Here is an 18,195-nt window from a genome sequence, read left to right as displayed (position 1 = left end):
TCCATAATCAGTCTCCATTGGTAATCTGTGCCAGCAGGCTATAACTCTGGTGGGGTCAATTGATTTTTTGACATTTACATACTATGGAAACACCTGAAGCCTTGATGAACAGATCTCTGAACCCTCCCGGGGATTCTGATTCAGTAGGTGATGGTCCAGGGGCCATACTATGAGAACCTCTGGATTAGAGAGCCCCCTGATAGATTAGAAGGCTGGACATGTGTCAGTAGTGTGTGACCAGTTAAACGCCCATGATGATATGACGTTTGCCTTGTCAGGAAGATAGTGAGGGAGACAGGATACTGCAGCAGGATCAGACTCATGACCTTTATCAGCAGCCTAGATAATGACTTCTTGCACTGATAGGCAGTGACTTTAGACAGCCAGCTACATCTAAGAGCATGTTCCCTGGTAAGAAGGAAGTGGCTTTTCTTTGTAATTACCTGTTGCTTCTTGGGCCAGAATATACACTGGGGTCACCTATGGGTCTTGTTAAAGTGAGGATTCGAAGTTTGTCATTTTGAGGTGGGGTACAGGATGCTGCCCTGGGAGTGAACTCTGGGGTGATGGTTGATGCACATTGGGTAGAGCTCCTAAATCCCAACCTTAAATATCAGGGGTTCCCAGCATTTGGGAGGCAGAGGCAGGCAGATCTCTGTGAGTTCAAAGCCGGCCTGGTCTGCAGTGTGAGTTCCAGGATCTTTTAAAGACCATTCGCTGGGCCACCTCCCTTGATCATTCTAATTTAATTCTAAGTATTGAGACTTTACCCCTTTCCCTCTGGAAAGCTAGAAGGTCCCTTAAAATGTGTGTTCTGCCTCCATAGGTCTGAAGTGGGACCAGGTTTGAGCATTTCTATTAGTACCTGGAATGTGACTAACACTGTTAGTTTAGGCTGGTGCTGAGCTTGGAGGCTGGATTTCGAGGGCTCCCATGACCCCCACTGACTGTCAGTGAAGGTGGTGAACAGCCTCATGTTGAGTGGCAGAGGCCTCTGATTGATCTCTCCTCCTCTCAGACAGCATCTTCTTTTCAGGGGAAGGACTGAAACCAAGTCTCACATAGCCCAAGATGGCCTCCAACTTGTTACGTAAGATACTTGATATCCGCCTTCCAAGTGCTGGGATTGCAGCACTCCATCTGACTATAAGCAGCACCTGGCGTTCACACCAATGCTGATTCATCAAGTCAGTGTTGTTTTCTTTATAATGTCTTTTTCTCTTCACAGTACGAGATGCAAAAAATCTAATCCCTATGGATCCAAATGGGCTTTCGGATCCTTACGTGAAGCTGAAACTTATTCCTGACCCCAAGAATGAGAGCAAACAGAAAACCAAAACCATCCGATCCACACTGAACCCTCAGTGGAATGAGTCCTTCACGTTGTAAGTGCTTCTTCCACCCAGGGATGAGCTCTGAATTCCTCATGTACCGTGTGCTGCATTCACATACCCCATGCTGCCCTCACTCACATACCCCATGCTGCCCACCCATTGGCAGAGGGAGGAGGGTGGAGGTGGCAAATGTCCCTACCTATGTCCTCATTCCTAAGACCATCCCAAGCTACTGTCAGGTAATAGCAGCCATCACTTCTGTTTGATAGGTAGTGACTTGGTTTACACAAGCTTATGTAATGCAAGCCCCAAGTTTTATCGTCACCCTCTCTGTAACAAACACATGTGTCCCATCTCCTGATGGGCCTCATCCTTTTAAGAGCTAGGAGAGGTTATTAAGCAAGAATTTAGTAATTTTTGCAGCATGGAATAAGGAACCCATGGTGTAGAAAATACTATTGCTGCAGAAATTTGGAAGATAGACTCACCTCTAAGGAGGAAAAATGTCACTTCCAGAAGGAGGTGACATTTGAGCTTCGTCTTGGAGGATTGACAGAAATGCCAAACCAGAAATGAAGGGAGGGGAAGAATAATAAGGAAGAGTAAAAAGTCAGCAGGGAGCGCAGTGTACAGCAGGGAGTACAAGAAGTTCCCCATGGGGACGTACTCAGGAAGCACTTCCTCTGCGAACATTACCAGAAAGATATCTGTCAGAGAGAAGCCACGGAGCTCTGCTCAGAAAAGGGCAGAAAGTCTATATTTTAGACACTGTGGGTCACGTAGCCTCTGTTACTGGAGCAGCCATAGGTTATACTTAAACAAATAGCCAAGGCTGTGTTCTAATAAAACTTTATTTTTATGTTTCAAAGCTGCATTCTAACAAAATTTTCATTTAGGTGAATAAGAGCGAGCTGTCAGGGCTCAGCGTTCATTGATTCTCGATCCAGACGGAACTTTTCGTAGCAGCTAGTTAGAGTGAAAAAGGCCGATGTCAGGAAACTGAAGACACCATTTCCGACACAGACTGTGGGCCTGTTGGTGTCTCCCAAGGTGCCCTGACTGAGATGTCTTCATGTCTCCATATGTGTTTGTCTTTGTAGCAAATTAAAACCTTCAGACAAAGACCGGCGACTGTCCGTAGAAATCTGGGACTGGGATCGGACGACACGGAATGACTTCATGGGCTCCCTTTCCTTCGGCGTCTCAGAGCTGATGAAGATGCCAGCCAGTGGATGGTAAGGAAGCCCACGAGACCCAGCATGTTACCGTACCCTGGGTGGCTGAGGAAGCCAGGAGCAGGCTGATTGTAGCCCCGCATTTGACAGTGCGCTCTGGCTGTGGCTTCTGTAGAGACATCCCTCCAACAGCCTGACCAGAGGCTGAAGGAAGAGAGCCGCTGGCTGGCCACCCCTCACCCTCCCTTCTCCCCCTGTCCTTGAAGGTACAAGTTGCTCAACCAAGAGGAGGGTGAATACTACAATGTGCCCATTCCAGAAGGAGATGAAGAAGGCAACGTGGAACTCAGGCAGAAGTTCGAGGTGAGGATTCCCATAAAGCCCTGGGCAGGAAACCGTCTTTCCGCCATGTTACAAAGCACATTTTCCAGGAGAGCCCAATTCTTGTTGCACCACTGGGAAGCTCAAAGCAATTTTCACGCTCATTCTTGTTTACTTCACCGAAGAACACAAATGTCCTAGGGTAGCCGCTTTCACTTGCGAGCTGTTGGCGTTCTGTGTCTCTTGTTCTTTGGAGATGAAGATTGGAAACAGTGCAGAGGTGAGAGCACGGCCGGTTCCCACAGAAGGAAACGGTTTGTACATCACTGGGGTGATGGCAAGGTTGAGAGTGCACCGCCCCCCTTTCACAGAGAAGGGCTGCACACTTCCAAGAGGGACTCCCTAAGGAGCAACTTGCCTATAATTAGCTACTACTCCAGTATCTGGGGGAAAAATATTCCCTATTGAAACTTTTTTGCTTTCCCTATAGAAAGCAAAATTGAACTGATTTTCTTCTGTGTGGTGAGCTCCGGCAGATGCTCCTGGTTAGAATTCTTTTTATTTTTTTCTCCAGACGTCATTTAGGCAAGGTGGCCTCCTGCTCTCCTCCTGAATGGGTTTGCTGCGTACTTGCCTTCTGTCCTGGTTTCATCTGCCCTTTTCCCCCTTCCTCTCTCTGCTTCCCCTCTTTTTCTTTTCCTCTATTGCTTTCCATGCTCACAGTGAACATTCTCTCTATATCTCTGCCTCAGGACCCCAGCCACCATCTCTGATGCGTTCTGCTTCTCATTACTTAGCATCTGACCATTTGATCACCTTATTTAGTAGCCTCCACTGTCTGTGTAACGAGTAATCTTCCTCTACAGACTATACAGTATTCCCTGGAAATCCTAGGAATTCCTAAAGTTAGGGGGGGTGTCGGGGGGAGGAAAGAAAGAGTTTTTACAGAAACATTGAAATCAATGAGTGCCAATGGTCCTTAGCCTAATCACGTTGTTGCCACACAGAGGCTATGTCAGACTGAATTCCAAAGGATGTAAAACAGAAAAGTGTTCAAAGTCTTTCCATCACCACGTGATGACATGTGGTGAGTGTGGATGCCAGTGTTAACGCTAAAGGCCAGACTGCCAGGTTTCCTGGCTTCCGGGAACATAAGTGATGGAAGTGAGTCCGGGATACTTAAGATACATGACGCAGCGCCTTTAGGCATAGGTTGGTGAGATAGCAGGGAGTGGTGGGGATGGGTGAGCTGCCGCTGAAAGTGAACCTATCTAAAGGTGGCAGCCAGGCTAGAGACATGGTTCAGGAGTCCAGCAATTGCCTAGTTTCCTCAAAGCCTTGAGATCTATCCCCATTAACATGAAAAGAGGAAGATAAAAGTGATAGTTCCTATTTCTGAGAGCCACGTGGTGTTGGTCAACACGCATGGAAGTCCATGCTGCCGCCATGTGTGCAGTTCCTCAAGAGAAGCCAAAAGTCCCACCTTTTTGTAGCATTCTTCTGGTTTCTTTTAATGTAGACAGCCAATTAAAACTTACAGTTCTGTGTAGGTCAAATCTTCAAGTGTACTTTCAACTTAGGTAAGAGCTTTCTGGTGAGACTCAGCCTACAGTCTCTCCTGTCAAAAATTACAGGAGAGGGGGCTGTAGCAGTTAAGAACACTTGTTATTCTTCCAGAGGACCAGAGTTCAGTTCCCAGCACCCACGTCAGGCAGTTGACAACCACCTGTAACTCCAGGTCCAAGGGATATGTTAACATGCACACACAAATAGACAAACATATACATAAAGGAAATTTAAATGTGAATCTTTAAAAGCTTCAGGAGAGGGCTGGAAAGATGGCTCAGCGGTTAAGAATACTGGCCACTTTTCCAGAGGTTCTGAGTTGAAGTCCTAGCAACCACATGGTGGCTTACCACCATCTATAAAGCGATCTGATGCCCTCTTCTGGCATAAAGGTGTACATGCAGCAGAGTACTCAGACATTAACTAAAACATAAAAAATAAATAGAAATATAAAATAAATAGGAAAGATAAAAAATACATATTTAAAACTGGGGGGGAAATGAAGTTCTTAAAAGACTTTAAATGCAAGCTTGAGAGTCAAAGTTTGCTGAGCACAGCCCACCCTACCTTCCCCTTCTCTTTTCTGTCACTTGTCTGGTCCTCTGCCTCCACCCTTACCCTGGCTAGGACACAACCCCAGACTATCTCTCTAGAAAGATCCCTTAGACACTCTTTCCAATGTCACACACCCCTGATCCTTCTAGACGGTGTTTCAGGACACTGGGTGCCTCTCCCAGGCACAGCAGGAACCTACTGTGCTTTATTGACTCTCACACCCCAAGTTTGTCATTCATGGTCACTGTTTACACTCACGAGCCTAGGACACGACCAAGAGAGGAACCCTGTTGGGGCTCCACAGGCATGACACTTGAACCACCTCATTTGTAGAGAAATATTGACCCACTCTGGCGCTTTATTTTCCACAACTTCCTGGTGAGGTAACTTCCTTTCTCTCTGAGCAATGGGTCCACCTCCTCATTATAAAGGCCACTAGTTCTGAGTTCAATATCTAGACAAACATCGTAGGCTAGAGGGCTTGGGGCCAAAAGCGAAGCATTTCTCTTAGAGACAGAGACAATGTGCTGTCTGTCCCTGCTAGGAGAGCTAGGCTTGACAGTGGAGCACTAGCCCAAGGCCACACACAGCCCCAGAGAGGAGAGATGCCCTCAGTGGTTTGGGTCGCAGGGACCAGCCCTACGAGCCCCATGCTGACACAGAACACCCGCAGGAACTACATCCAGTATCTCCTTTGCACACCTTTTGGCTTTATTTCCTGGATTTCCTCAGAGGGTGCCTGCTCATTTGCTGAGCATTCTGTCAGCGTTACGACTGAAGGCGAGGAGGAAGCCTGTATCGAGTAGAGTCAGAAAGATGCTGGGATTTCATGGCAGCTCCCATGCTGTGTCTAAATGGACACCTCTGGCCTGACCTTAGACAGGCACAGCCCTGTGTTCACGGTTCTGTTCTGTGTTCAGGTCTAAACCTGTGAGAGTAGCAATCCTTCCCTTGGTACCTAGTAGTGACAGACTGACAGCCATCTTCCTGTTCCCATGCGATACTTCTGCATTGCACCATTGCACTGTACACAGGTTCAATGCTGGGCTGTCACTCGCTGAAGCCCAGCACAGTTGTTAATCCTCTCAGAAGAGAGCATACCTTGGGGTCTCTCAGTAACTAGAGCAGTGGGATCCAAGCTTTTGACAGGACACTGAATCTGCAGTGGCTTGGGCCTCATTCACAGCTGTCCTGGGCTGCAGCATGGCCCCGTAGGCCAAAGCTTAGACACGCTTATCCATTAGCTATTCTGTCGATGTTTCATTTTGTTCTGGTGGTGTTTGGACTTTTGAGGGGCGGGGGGAGTCTTTTTATATAGCTCAGACTGCTCTTAAAAAGATACGCCTCCTGCCTCTGCCTCCCGAGAGCTGGGACTGCAGCTTTGGAATCCGGTCCCATGCAGGCGTCTCTGTGTTCTAGGAGGACTTAACAAGTTGTGCTTTCATAGCCTTCCCTAAGACATCTTAAGTCACTCTGTCTAAAAAAAAAGAAGGAGACAAAATGAGCACTTGCAGCTCTATCCACCATGTTCCTCGGATAATTAGATGGAATTCCTTTTCGTGTTTAAACTGTTGATTCTAGAATCTTGGCAAACAGAACCGTCTGCCAGCGAAGCTGTTAGGAGCCAAGGAAAAATCCCGGGATGGCTGGTGAAGCCCATGCTCGCCCCTACGGGCTCTGTCGGGGCAGTGCATATGCCCAAAAGACAACACAAAGCAGGACTGTGACCAGAGTATCCACAGAGCATCTCTGTGGCCTCTTCATCCGGTCCATGCTTGTCTTTTGGTAGAGGACACACAGTTCCTACATCACAAACTAAACTGCCTATCATTAATTTTGTCCAGTAAGTAGGGCTCCATCGGTGACCAGAACAAACAGCTCTACTTCCCATGGGGCTTGCATTCTCTGTACCCATAGACCCAGAGATGAAGCAGGGAGGTTACCAAGAAGTAAATGCAGTATATCACCTTGCACACTGCTTTGCGGGTCCCCTGAACCTCCTATAGCAGCCATGATTCCTGACTTCCCTCCCAAACCCAGTCTCTATTCCTACAGTAGGCTCATGGTCAGTGCTAAGAATAGGAGGAGGGCCCCTGACTGGGTTACCTCTGGCTCAGCAAGTCTTCTCTGTAAAGGGTCAAATAATGTCTGCAGGCCACAAAGTGTCTATTGTAATGTTTACTGCTGCACTGCAGCAAAGAAGCACCTGTGGACAAGTTGTAATAAATGAAACTATGTTTCAATAAGACTTTATTTATAAAAAAAACAAAAAAAACAAGCAGAGGACCGCATTTTCCCATGAGCCTTGATTTATCGACTTCAGGTTCAGCCTGAGTAACTCTGCAATCAAATCTTGGTCTTGCCAGTTCTCAACAGTAGAACCTCTCTGTGCTCCTGAGTGTGTCAATAATATCAGCGCTTAGATCAATTATATTTATGATTAAACCAGTAGAGGAGTTCTTAAAGCATGCTTACTGTACAATGTTTTGTCAAATCACCACCATTGTCAGTGTAGTTTAATGCAGAATGTGGTTATCGCCTAGTACCTTTATTTGAAGTTGTTTTTAAAGTTTTGCCACAATGAATGAATTTTCATGTTGAAATTGCACTCCACATATTGATTGGATACCCTGCCCTGCCATCTGCTCTATTATGACAGAGGTGGGAGAGACCCTCGTCAGCGTTTGTCATGTCTTCAGGGCAAAAGACCCTCCTGTGAATGTGGATGGATGTCTAGATACAATGTGTCTGTAAAATGAGTTTCTGAAACACATTGTGTCTATAAATCAGGCAGGTTTTGAGTCTGAGATTGTGTCAGATGACCCCTGAGTAGAAGGGGCTATCCGTGGCTATTAGAAGTGGAAATAGGATCCCACACTGCACACAGACTCCTCAACTCAGTGGTTTGCTTTGGGGTCCTGAGTAAATATTCAAAAGTGAGCTTATCTGACAGGTGATTGACAGGAACCATGCGGGGCATAAACAAGAGCAGAGCCATTCCTCCTGTGAAAGCACAGTGCTGTCTGTGAAATAACTCTGTTGATCTTTTACAAAAGTCAAGCACAAAAATTGTTCACATCTTAAACTACCTGTAAGCTGCATTCCAGGATACAATTTTCCATTCTCTCTCTCTCTCTCTCTCTCTCTCTCTCTCTCTCTCTCTCTCTCTCTCAGTTCATTTCCTTGGTTGGTTGTTTTTCCCATACAGGGTCTTTTGTAGCCTGATTGGCCTTAAACTCACTATGTAGCTGAGGGTGACCTTGAACCCCTGATTCTCCTGCCTCTGCCTTCAAGTACTAGCATATGACCTAGATCTGGTATATGACTGTTTTGGCTAAGCTTACTGGACACATGTCTTGGCTCTTTTCCCAGTTCTGGGCTTGTAGGTGAGCATTACCATAGTTACCATACCCAACCTTTGGATGAGTGGTGAGCGTCCAAACTCTGGTCTTCCTGTTCCCATAGTCAGAGCTTTACCTAATGAGCTATTTCTCCAGACACAGTCTTGGATACGTTCCTTAAACGCTGACCTCAGTTTCTCTTGTTTATGAATAAGGAGAGAGAGAGTTAGCATCTACTGAATACATGAGGATTAAATCATATTGCTCTGTAAGTTTATATAAATACCAAGGAACATGTAAGGGCTCATTCCATGTTAAGCCAAACCTCTATTTCCTTACCTTCAGATGTGCCTGTGTGAAGCAGACATTGCTTACTGTGGTTAAAGTACTGAATGCTGGTGCCGTGGTTTGGGGGTTTTGTTTGGTTTTTGGTTTTTTGTATAACTGAGGAACGGTGAGATAAGAGGAGCATTCCTTTTTAGAGCCTTGGAAATTTCTGTCAAGGTATTGTTGAAAACTGACCGGTGAGTTGGTATCCCGATATTCAGCTCCTTAGAGCCTGAAGTCAAACTGCCATGCTTCTAGGTCATGTCTGCAGCATGGTTGTAAAGATTAGTGGATCCCATCTCTCTGTAGGTTGGTCCTTCTACCTCCTTTCTCTTTGATCCTGGTACTCAGAAGGCTGCTGAAGGGCACTGGAGTCTGAGAGCATTACTGGTTACAAGCAGCATCCCTTCTAAGGGCCCTGCCTTCTAAAGCTGGTGCTATTGAAGAGACTCCCCACCATAAGCATCTAGGCTCAGGCACAGAATGGCAAGCCAAGCCCCTCATGGTAAATCTGATTTCTCCAGCCTTAGACCACATTCATCCTTTATAACTGACTTCACACCCAGCCTCTCCATTCACATGGTCAAAGAGGACCTTGTATCTACTGGTTGAGTCAGCCCAGATCAACCACACTTATCCACTGCTTATAATTTCAGCATGGCATTGACCAAATGATAACATAGTCATAAGTTCCAGAAAGCAAATTCCTACATTTTCTTTTAGGCTGCACTGTATAATTTGACAAGGACTGGTCAGATGAGACATGGGAGGATTTAAAATAGTTATGGTCTTAAGCTGGGCACAATGGTGCATGCTTACCACATGGGAGACAGAAGGAGAATCAGAAGTTCAGACCTTCCTTTGCTATGTAGTGAGTTCAAAGCCAGCCTAGACTGCATAAGATTACATCTCAAGACAAAACTAAACTGTGTGTAAGCTGATCTAAAAATAAGTCATTAATACAATATACACAGGCTTTCAAAGGCATAGTAACACGAAAAAAATGTAAAATGTTATATTAATAACTTCATGGCTAATGCATATTGAAGTAATATCTTGGATATTTTGACTAAATATACTACATGGTCAAAGATTATAATTATAGGTATTTTACATTATAACCCCATATAAACATTAAACACAACGTCTAAATTAATTTCAACTATTTCTTATGTTGTTAATGCCTTTCCTAGAAATTTAAAATGTGTACATATGTATGTGTGTTTGTATTGTACATGGCATATCTAGAATACTCCTCTTAGTTAATAAAAACAGTATGTTGTGGGCCAGCAAAATGGCTGAACAGGTAAAGATACTTGCTACCAAGTCAGATGACCTATGTTCAATCCCCGAGACCCACATGGTGGGAGGAGAGAACTGACTCACATAGCCTGTTTTCTGACCTCCACACTTACACTGTGGCCCACGGGTGCAGACATACCCATGATGTAGCCCATGTGTAAAGGTCAGAGGGCAACCTTCAAGTGTGTCTTTTCCTTTCTCCCTGGACTAAAGCAGGGTCTCTTGGCAGCTGCATGAGCCCTGATGGTTACTGGGAGCTTCTGGAGGCTTCTGTCTCCACCTTCCATCTCCCTATATTCACACACCGGAACTGATAGCACAATGGGTGTTTCCCATGTGCACATGTGTTCTGGAGGGCTGAACTTGGATCATCTTCAGTCTTGCTCAGCAGGCGCTGAGCCCCTGAAGGAAAATGGACTTACCTCTCTGCTGTCACCTGTCTGCCTAGGCAGTGCAGGATAGATCTGAGGGAGGCCCCGCTGGGAAAATGGTGTAGCAAGTGGGCACCCATCCTCCCCATCCACTCTGGATGCTGCCCCAGGCAACCACTTCTTCCCCTCCCCACCCAGATTACTGAGGTAAAACAGGGCCCAGAGGGTAGGAGCAAGGGACAGAATTTTGGGTGGGCCTTACTGCCCACCCACAGCCAACAACTGGCTCACAAGTACCCAAGACACATGCAGAAAAACACGCTACATTTGAAGGTTGTGAGGAGCTAATCTACGGGAGGGTAGGGAAGGAGCCTTCTGAGGCTTGCCTGGCATGTAGGTGCAAAAGCTACAAGGTCACCCTGGAGACACCCCCAAGGTCTGTTTTCCTTTATTCTGAGAAATGATTTAAGATTCTCTCTTACTAATGAGCAAATTAATAGAACCCAATCACTACCGTAGTCAAGGCACTTAAATCAGTGAAGAAAAGAACCCGTGGATAAGCTGAACATGGAAAGAGAAAGCAGATGTTTTTCTCCTTTATTTACTATTGCCAAAATTGGATTCTCTGAAAGCCTCCATTGTCTTTGAAGACTTTATCTAATTTGCAATGTTCTTTTCCAGATGGGGAATGAAAACAGCCCATTGGGAACTCTGAGATAAGTCTTAGCTGTTTGTTGATTTGATCAGCCCTGCCATGGTTACTATAGAAACCCGAGTTCTTTCAGATGCCCTTTAGCCACAAAACAGAAATTTGATGTGCCCCCGGTATGGATTCTACTTCTTTGGTCCCTAAATAGCTGCTTAATTACTTTCTGAAATAGATGATGGGGGTAAAAAAAAATCTATTAAAAGGGCATCGGTTGAGAGATATTTTAATGTTTGTTCTTCAGTTTGGTTTTAGAAGCAAAATCTTAAGCCCAGACAGGATACAAGTTAGAAATTGTTTTCATTAAATCATTTGTCAATAGCCCTTAGTACTGTGCAAGCCCAGAGAAAGTCTCTGATGGTCGTAGCCCAGGCTTGCTTGTCATCGTGGAAAGGAAGACAAAGAGCATACTGGAGTCCTTGTCCCGGCTGAGTGGTCTTAGTTCAGTTTAATTTGGATGTATGATACATAATTTTGTTGGGAAACAAAAGGGATAAAGACTGTCCTCTCTGGCTTTTTACCGTCCTAACAAATGCCTGGAACTGTGTGAAAAGCCTTGTGCTGTGGTCATGACTTTGTGGGTAGATATTGCTGAGGGAAGACACAGGCAAGCATAATGCTAGAAGCACTCTCCCTCCATCCCTCCCTCTGTACGTAGGCTCTGGCAACCACAGAGGTCAGGGTATGAATGAAGACCCATCCGGGATGTGTCCGTTCATTCTCAGGAATGGGAAGAGTGGAGAAGGGGGAGGGTGCCCTTAGCACAAATGGAGACATTGAGACTAAGCCCTGATGTGGGCTTCTATGGCTCTGTCTTGGGATCTGAGCAGAATGAGGGTGACAGAAATCCCAGGGCAGAAAAGCCCAAGTGGGTCCTGCTGCCAATGGGTGGGTGTGTACAAATGTGAGGACCTGAGCTTCGATCCTGACTCATACCTAAGAAAAAGCCTGGCAGGGGCAGAGCAAGACTGAGAAACAGGTAATTCCCTGGGGCTTGCTGGTCAGTCAGCCTAACCAAATCAATGAGATCGAGTTCGGCCAGAGACCCTGTCCCCAGGAATCAGGTCGAAAGCAACTGAGGAAGGCACCTGACATCAGCCTTTGGTCTCCACATGTACATGCATGCCCCTGCACATCTGTGCATATGAATGCAAACACACAGAGACATCACACACAAACACATAAACACACACACACACACACACACACACACACACACACACACAAACGCACAACCCAACCCAGGCACACAAGTCTGTAGTATGAGCTACCATAGAGGATGAGGCAAAGATTCAAGGCAAGGCTGATAGACGTGGTGGAGGGAGCGATCATCCTGCTTTTTACTGAATCAATCTGTATTTTAATAAGATTGCCCGGTACTCACTACTTCTTCAGCAGTGCTGGCTGACAAGACAAAACCCAGTGGCCAACGACGGAGCAGATTCATCGTCTACAACTACAGTGGAGTGAGGGGAGTTAGTGGAGCAAGCAGGGACCCATACAAAGTTCCCTGCCTTTATATAACCCATAAATTAAGAATAATTACATTTTGAAATATCTTTTTTCCCACAAATCAAAGAACTATAATGTTGTGAGACATGAAAATTAGGTGAAAATTAAATTTCCGTGTCCCTAAATAGAGTTTCTTAACAGGGCCACAGTCATTCCCCTGATCGTTTTGTCTGGGGGGGGGGTGCTTTAGTTCATGGAGACAGCACTACCAGAAGGAATAATAGCCTGAAAAGCCTGAAATCTGTGCCCTCTGGTCCTCTACAGAAGATCCAGGATGCCAGGATTAGCAGAATTTAAGCGTATTCGACCTGGGAAGGGTGTTTAAGAGCATCTTTGTGGACAGGAAAGGAACAGCCCAGAAGGAGCACAGTTCCAAAGTCAGTGGTATAAGGACTCCGGTCTCCTGTCTGAAATGGTGCTTCTTATTTCCTGCCCCCTCCTCTGCTCTATCCTGCACCGTTCTGAGCGTGTGTGTGTGTGTGTGTGTGTGTGTGTGTGTGTGTGTGGTGCATGCAAGCACCATGTTGATCTATTCATCTAGGTGCTGGCTTATTTTCCTCTTCTCTACTTCCCTAAGTCCCAATCACATTCAACCTACGTAGACTTTGCTGTAATCCTCAAGCTTCTTGAAATTGATCCCATTGTACAAACTAAAGGTGGCTTCTTTGCTAGATACACCTATCTCTGAGGGTGGTTGGAAAGAACCATTTTGGAGTAAAACCCTACTTTGCATGTCCAAAGCCCTGTAGCAGTTGGGTAAAACACACACGGGTCAAGAATTGCTGTCAGACACAGGCCAACTTCTTTCCAATGCTGTGATCCCAGCAATCAGGGAGTCTGGCGGTTTCTAGCGAGTTGCACGCATCTGCCCTGTCTATGTCAGGCTCCACTCCTGGAGGTAGAGTGTGGAGAAATGGAGACAGGAGACCTCCACTACCTTCTGTTCACTCTCTAAACAAGACCCAAGCGTCTCGGATGGTGCAGAACACGTTTCTCCTTTAATGTCCCCGTGGGTGAGCAGGGCTACAAGTCCCCTTTGTCTAGTTGCCAGTGACTTCCGACACTGACCAAGCTTCATGGCTGAGAGGGCTACAAGTCCCCTTTGTCTAGTTGCCAGTGACTTCCGACACTGACCAAGCTTCATGGCTGAGAGTGCTGCCACCCTGATGTTACTGCACCGTGCCAACAAGAGCTTAGGACCAGAGGGGTCTCAAGAGCCCAAATTGGGAGTGCTGGAGATATTGGCTCAGTGGGTAAGAGTGAGTGAGCGCCTACAGTTCTTTCAGAAGGCCTGAGTTAAGGTCCATCACCTACATCAGGTGACTCATATTACCTATAACTCCAGCCCCTGGAGATACAACCCCTGTGGATTCTATAAGCACCAGCACTCATGTGCGCATGTCCACACACAGCCATAGACATATACACATAAGAATAAAGTAGGCTTTCAAATCAGGCATGGCAGTGCACACTTCCAATCCCGGCACTCAGGAGGAATAAGCAGGCAGCTCTCTATGAGTTCAAGACCAGCCTGTTCTACGTAATGAGTTACAGGCTGGCCAGAGGAACATAGGGAGATTTTATCTCAAAATTTTTTTTTACTTTTTAAGAATTCAAAACGGCAGTTTCCAAAATGAAGTCTCAACTTCAAGGTTCCAATGCATGTTTTTGTTGCCGGTTGGTTCCTTTTAGTCGTGTTAGAGATTAAAAGCTCTAGCCAGAGAACAAAGCTTTGGTGGTTAGAACAAAATACCTTATTTTGAGAATAATTATAGATTAAATTCTGACCTAAAGACGCATAATTACAACATGAAGAGCTTCCCATTTCAGTAGAGCAAGCCTTACCTACCACTCTAATGTCTCAGGCGTTTACCCAGTGATTCTCAACCTGTGGGTCGCAATGCCTTTGGGGGCCGAATGACCCTTTCACCGGGGTCACCTGAGACCATCAGAAGACAGATATTTACGACTCACAACAGCAAAGTTACAGTTCTGAAGTAGCAACAAAGATAATTTTATACACGGTGGGGGCGGGGGGGTCACTAGTGTAAAGAGCTGTACTGAAGGGTTGCATTAGTGTTAGGCTGGTTGAGAACCAGGCATTTTCCCCTCATTGGATCCGTTCAGGCTGTGGGAACTGGGCTGTGAAAACCAGGCTCTGGTTTTCTTCTCTCTGAAGGTGCCTCACTCTGACAGACCTCCATGGCTGCTTCTGTCATGTTAAGAGTGTATTGGTTCATTGCCCCTCATGTTAACACTTGGGATGGTGAAGATTTCTAGTCACAATGGGCTTCTAGACAGGAGTGGGGAGCCTGGAGGACTGGGAGCCTGGTGACCTGACCTCCAGTTAACCGAGGCAGGCTAATGCGTGTCTCCCAGCTTGTTTTACTGGGAAAATCTCAGGCATCTGGAGTTCCCCCGAGAGCCTCCAAACCCTCGGGAAAGCAGATTTTGTTAGGAGCGAGGAAACAAGCTGGAGATGTCACTCAGGGAAGAGTGCTTGCTTGCTTTGTGTGCGGGAGGCCCCTGGGTCTGATCCACAGCGTGGGATAACATACACTCGGCCTGGAGGAGGACATGTTGTAATCCCAGCACTCAGGAGGTAGAGGCACAGATCTTAGAAGTTCAAGGTCACGATGCGCCACATACAAAGTTCGAGGCAGGAGCCCTTAGTGGGTAGAGAGTCACAGGGCCAAGGGTAACTTGAACTGGGGAAAGAGAAAAGACTTATGTGGGTTGTTTTACTCTAACTTTTGAAGAGTAATCGGTGTGTAAAATCACTGAGAACCCAGCCATGCCCTCTCAGACACTCACAAGAATGCCCGGTCACATGGATTGGGGCCTAACAGAATGCATCCACAGGTAATGTAGAGCTGTTTCACACAAGACCATGTTAACTCACAGAAGTGTTCTGAGGCCGGTGAGAGATCAGGCCTGGCCACATGTGGCTTGGGCCCAGGGTTTTCATTGCTCTTACAAGAATGGGGTGGTTCTGTACCCCTCTGGGGGATACTGCTACTGAGGCAGCCTCCAGCAGATCCCCCTCCCTTCCTGTACCCCAACCCACTGGTGTCACCAAGTGACTGCTGTCTCCCACCCTTTCTGCATTCTAATTGATATGTAGGTTGGTCGGGCTCCAGTGTCCGTCTCTCCGTGCTGTATGCAGATGAGTGTGACGATTCAGAGTTGCTTTCAAGAGCTCTGCCTCCTATGCCCTCTGCCATCTGTCTTTTCAAAGCCTGCTTCACCACGCCGAGCTTAGGAGAAACAGCTTGCGAGACTGACCCCACTTGAATACACCCAGCTACGAGATACTCCATCCCTTGGAGTAGCCCCTTCTGTCTCCTAAGCGTAAATAAGAGTGGCCTCTGGCCGCCCCGGGAAGCGAAGACTATTTCTGTTTATAAACACTCCCGAGTGGATGAACAGAGCTGATGGAACCCTCAGAGCCACCTAGACCTTTTGCCTGTATGACGCGGCAGGCCTGAGGGCTGTGTCTTTCTCCTTCTGTGTTGGGAATGACCCTTGGCTGTATTTCCTAACAGACAAGAGGGTAGAACACAGACTTGACTGAAAGGGAAATAGAGAGCTAAGGCTGGAGAGGTGGCTCTGCAGTTCCCTTCCTGCACCGCTCGAGCACTGCCCACCCACAGTTCCATGAGCCCCGGTGCCACCTTTTGGCCTCCACTGGCACCTGAGTGCATGTAAATACTTGCAGGTGCGTGCACATACACATAAACAAATTTTTAAAAGATAGAAGGGGAGGGGAAAATGAGTCAGAGCAAAGCTATCAACCCTCAGGTCCCCCTCCCTGCAGGTAAACTGAGGCCCTTCCCAACTCTGGTGGACAGCTACCCCCCCTCTGAAGAGATCATTCCTCTCTCTCACCTCACTCTGACCTCCCCTGGTATTCCAGGAAGCAGCACGGTACAGTAGCAGGAAGTGCCACATTCCTGAGGTAAAGCCCGGCTTTGCCACTGCCAAGCCATGCAGCCTTGGCACTCTGTCATTTGGCTGGCCTGCCTCTCCTCAGCCTCTCCAAGTCCAATATGGAAGAGATAAAAGCCCCGGGCTTACAAGGCTACTTGGACAGTTAAGCAAGTGAATGTAAAAGGTACTCAGAACTAGACCTCTTCCTGGGGTTCTCCCTACACCCTGACCCCAGGAAGTAGGAATCAAGAGCCTGCCTGTGACGCTCTCTTCCATTTCTAAGTGAACTCAAAAACTCTTTTGCTACCTGGGTCTGAAGCCCCCATTCGTACACTGGATATCATAGGAGTTGTTCTTTTTCTTTCCTTTTCTTCTTTTAAAAGATTTATTTATTTTATGTATGTGAGTACACTGTCGCTGTCTTCAGACCAGAAGAGGGCATCAGATCCCATTACAGATGGTTGTGAGCCACCATGTGGTTGCTGGGAATTGAACTCAGGATCTCTGGAAGAGCAGTCAGTGCTCTTAACCGCTGAGCCATCTCTCCATCACTGAGTTGTTTTTCTTATCGCTCTAACAAAATGCCCAGCAAACAGGAAGTTAAGGGAGGAAGGGCTTATTGAAGGAACAGAGTCCATCACGGTGTGGTAGGCATAGTGGAAGGTTAGGTTGCCTTTGTACGCAGGAATCAGTGGCTAGGGAGGAAGTAAGGCTAGGCCCATCCCCACTGACCCATGTCTTCCAGCAAAGCTCTCCCTGCTAAATGTCCCAAAACATTCCCAAACAGGGCCACCAGTGGGAACCAAGTATTCAACCACATGAGCTTGTGGGGACAGTTCCCATGCCAACCACAGGTCTAGGCAGCAGGTGGATGGTTTGCTCCACTTTTCCACCTGGGACAGAGAGGCTGCATGGCTTAGTTCACTGTGTACACCACAAAGCCTCCTCCCAAAGTGTGTCCCATTTGCTCTTATTTTATGTTTTTCTTGTGCCCGTTTTGTGAGTGGCCCTAGAAGAAGAACCCTAGCTTGTTCTGCCCGAGGCAGGGAATGTCTCCAGTGTGGGTAATGATGCCCCCCAACACCTCAGCAAAGCTGGAGTGCAGTCACCCCTCACACCTCAGCATGGCTTTGCTCTCGCTTGGCCACAAACTAATCTTTACCTTGTGGGCTTTTCTGAAAGTGGATTTGTCAGCATCTAGCCCATGCACACCCCCAGAGACTCTATGTGTGTGTGTGTGTGTGTGTGTGTGTGTGTGTGTGTGTGTGTGTGTGTCTCAGCGGGCAGGCTACACAGAAATAAGCAGGATCTTTGGTCTCAGCAAGGGCCATAGGTGAGTGACCACATTCACACAAAGCTGATGGCTTCGGGTGGGGGTACAGGAAGAAATGCCCACCACAGTCCCATTTTTTTATCTGAGGTCATCTTTCTGTACCCCATACTGTTCCAGCCCCCATCATAGTAGCCATGAAGGTCACCATCTCGCATTGGTAAGATCCCATTTGTTCTTTCTTTCTTTTTTTTTTTTTTTGGTTCTTTTTTTCGGAGCTGGGGACCGAACCCAGGGCCTTGCGCTTCCTAGGTAAGCGCTCTACCACTGAGCTAAATCCCCAGCCCCCCATTTGTTCTTTCTTGGACTACTATCCAAAAGTCCCCATCCACTTTTGAAGCCTCTGAGTCACCCCTGAAGGACCCAAGACTTCTGGTATGTGGTGAGCCTTTCTACCCATATGTCTTCCCTCTTCTGTTGGAGCC

The 18,195-nt window shown here is 46.9% G+C and overlaps 1 protein-coding gene across 2 annotated transcripts in view; it reads left to right on the top strand.

Annotated features, from left to right (window-relative positions):
• The window catches only part of Prkca (protein kinase C, alpha), a 397,680-nt gene that overhangs the window by 317,626 nt on the left and 61,859 nt on the right, over positions 1–18,195 (top strand). For both annotated transcript variants that reach the window (NM_001399299.2, NM_001429972.1), the window contains 3 exon segments: positions 1,229–1,385; positions 2,435–2,569; positions 2,776–2,872. In NM_001399299.2, coding sequence (NP_001386228.1) covers positions 1,229–1,385; positions 2,435–2,569; positions 2,776–2,872 — 389 coding nt within the window.

Source organism: Rattus norvegicus, chromosome 10 (assembly GCF_021556685.1).
Source record: "Rattus norvegicus strain SHRSP/BbbUtx chromosome 10, alternate assembly SHRSP_T2T, whole genome shotgun sequence".
Lineage (NCBI taxonomy): Eukaryota > Metazoa > Chordata > Mammalia > Rodentia > Muridae > Rattus > Rattus norvegicus.
Note: the sequence above shows the minus strand (reverse complement) of the source record. Positions and strands in the feature narration are given on the sequence as shown.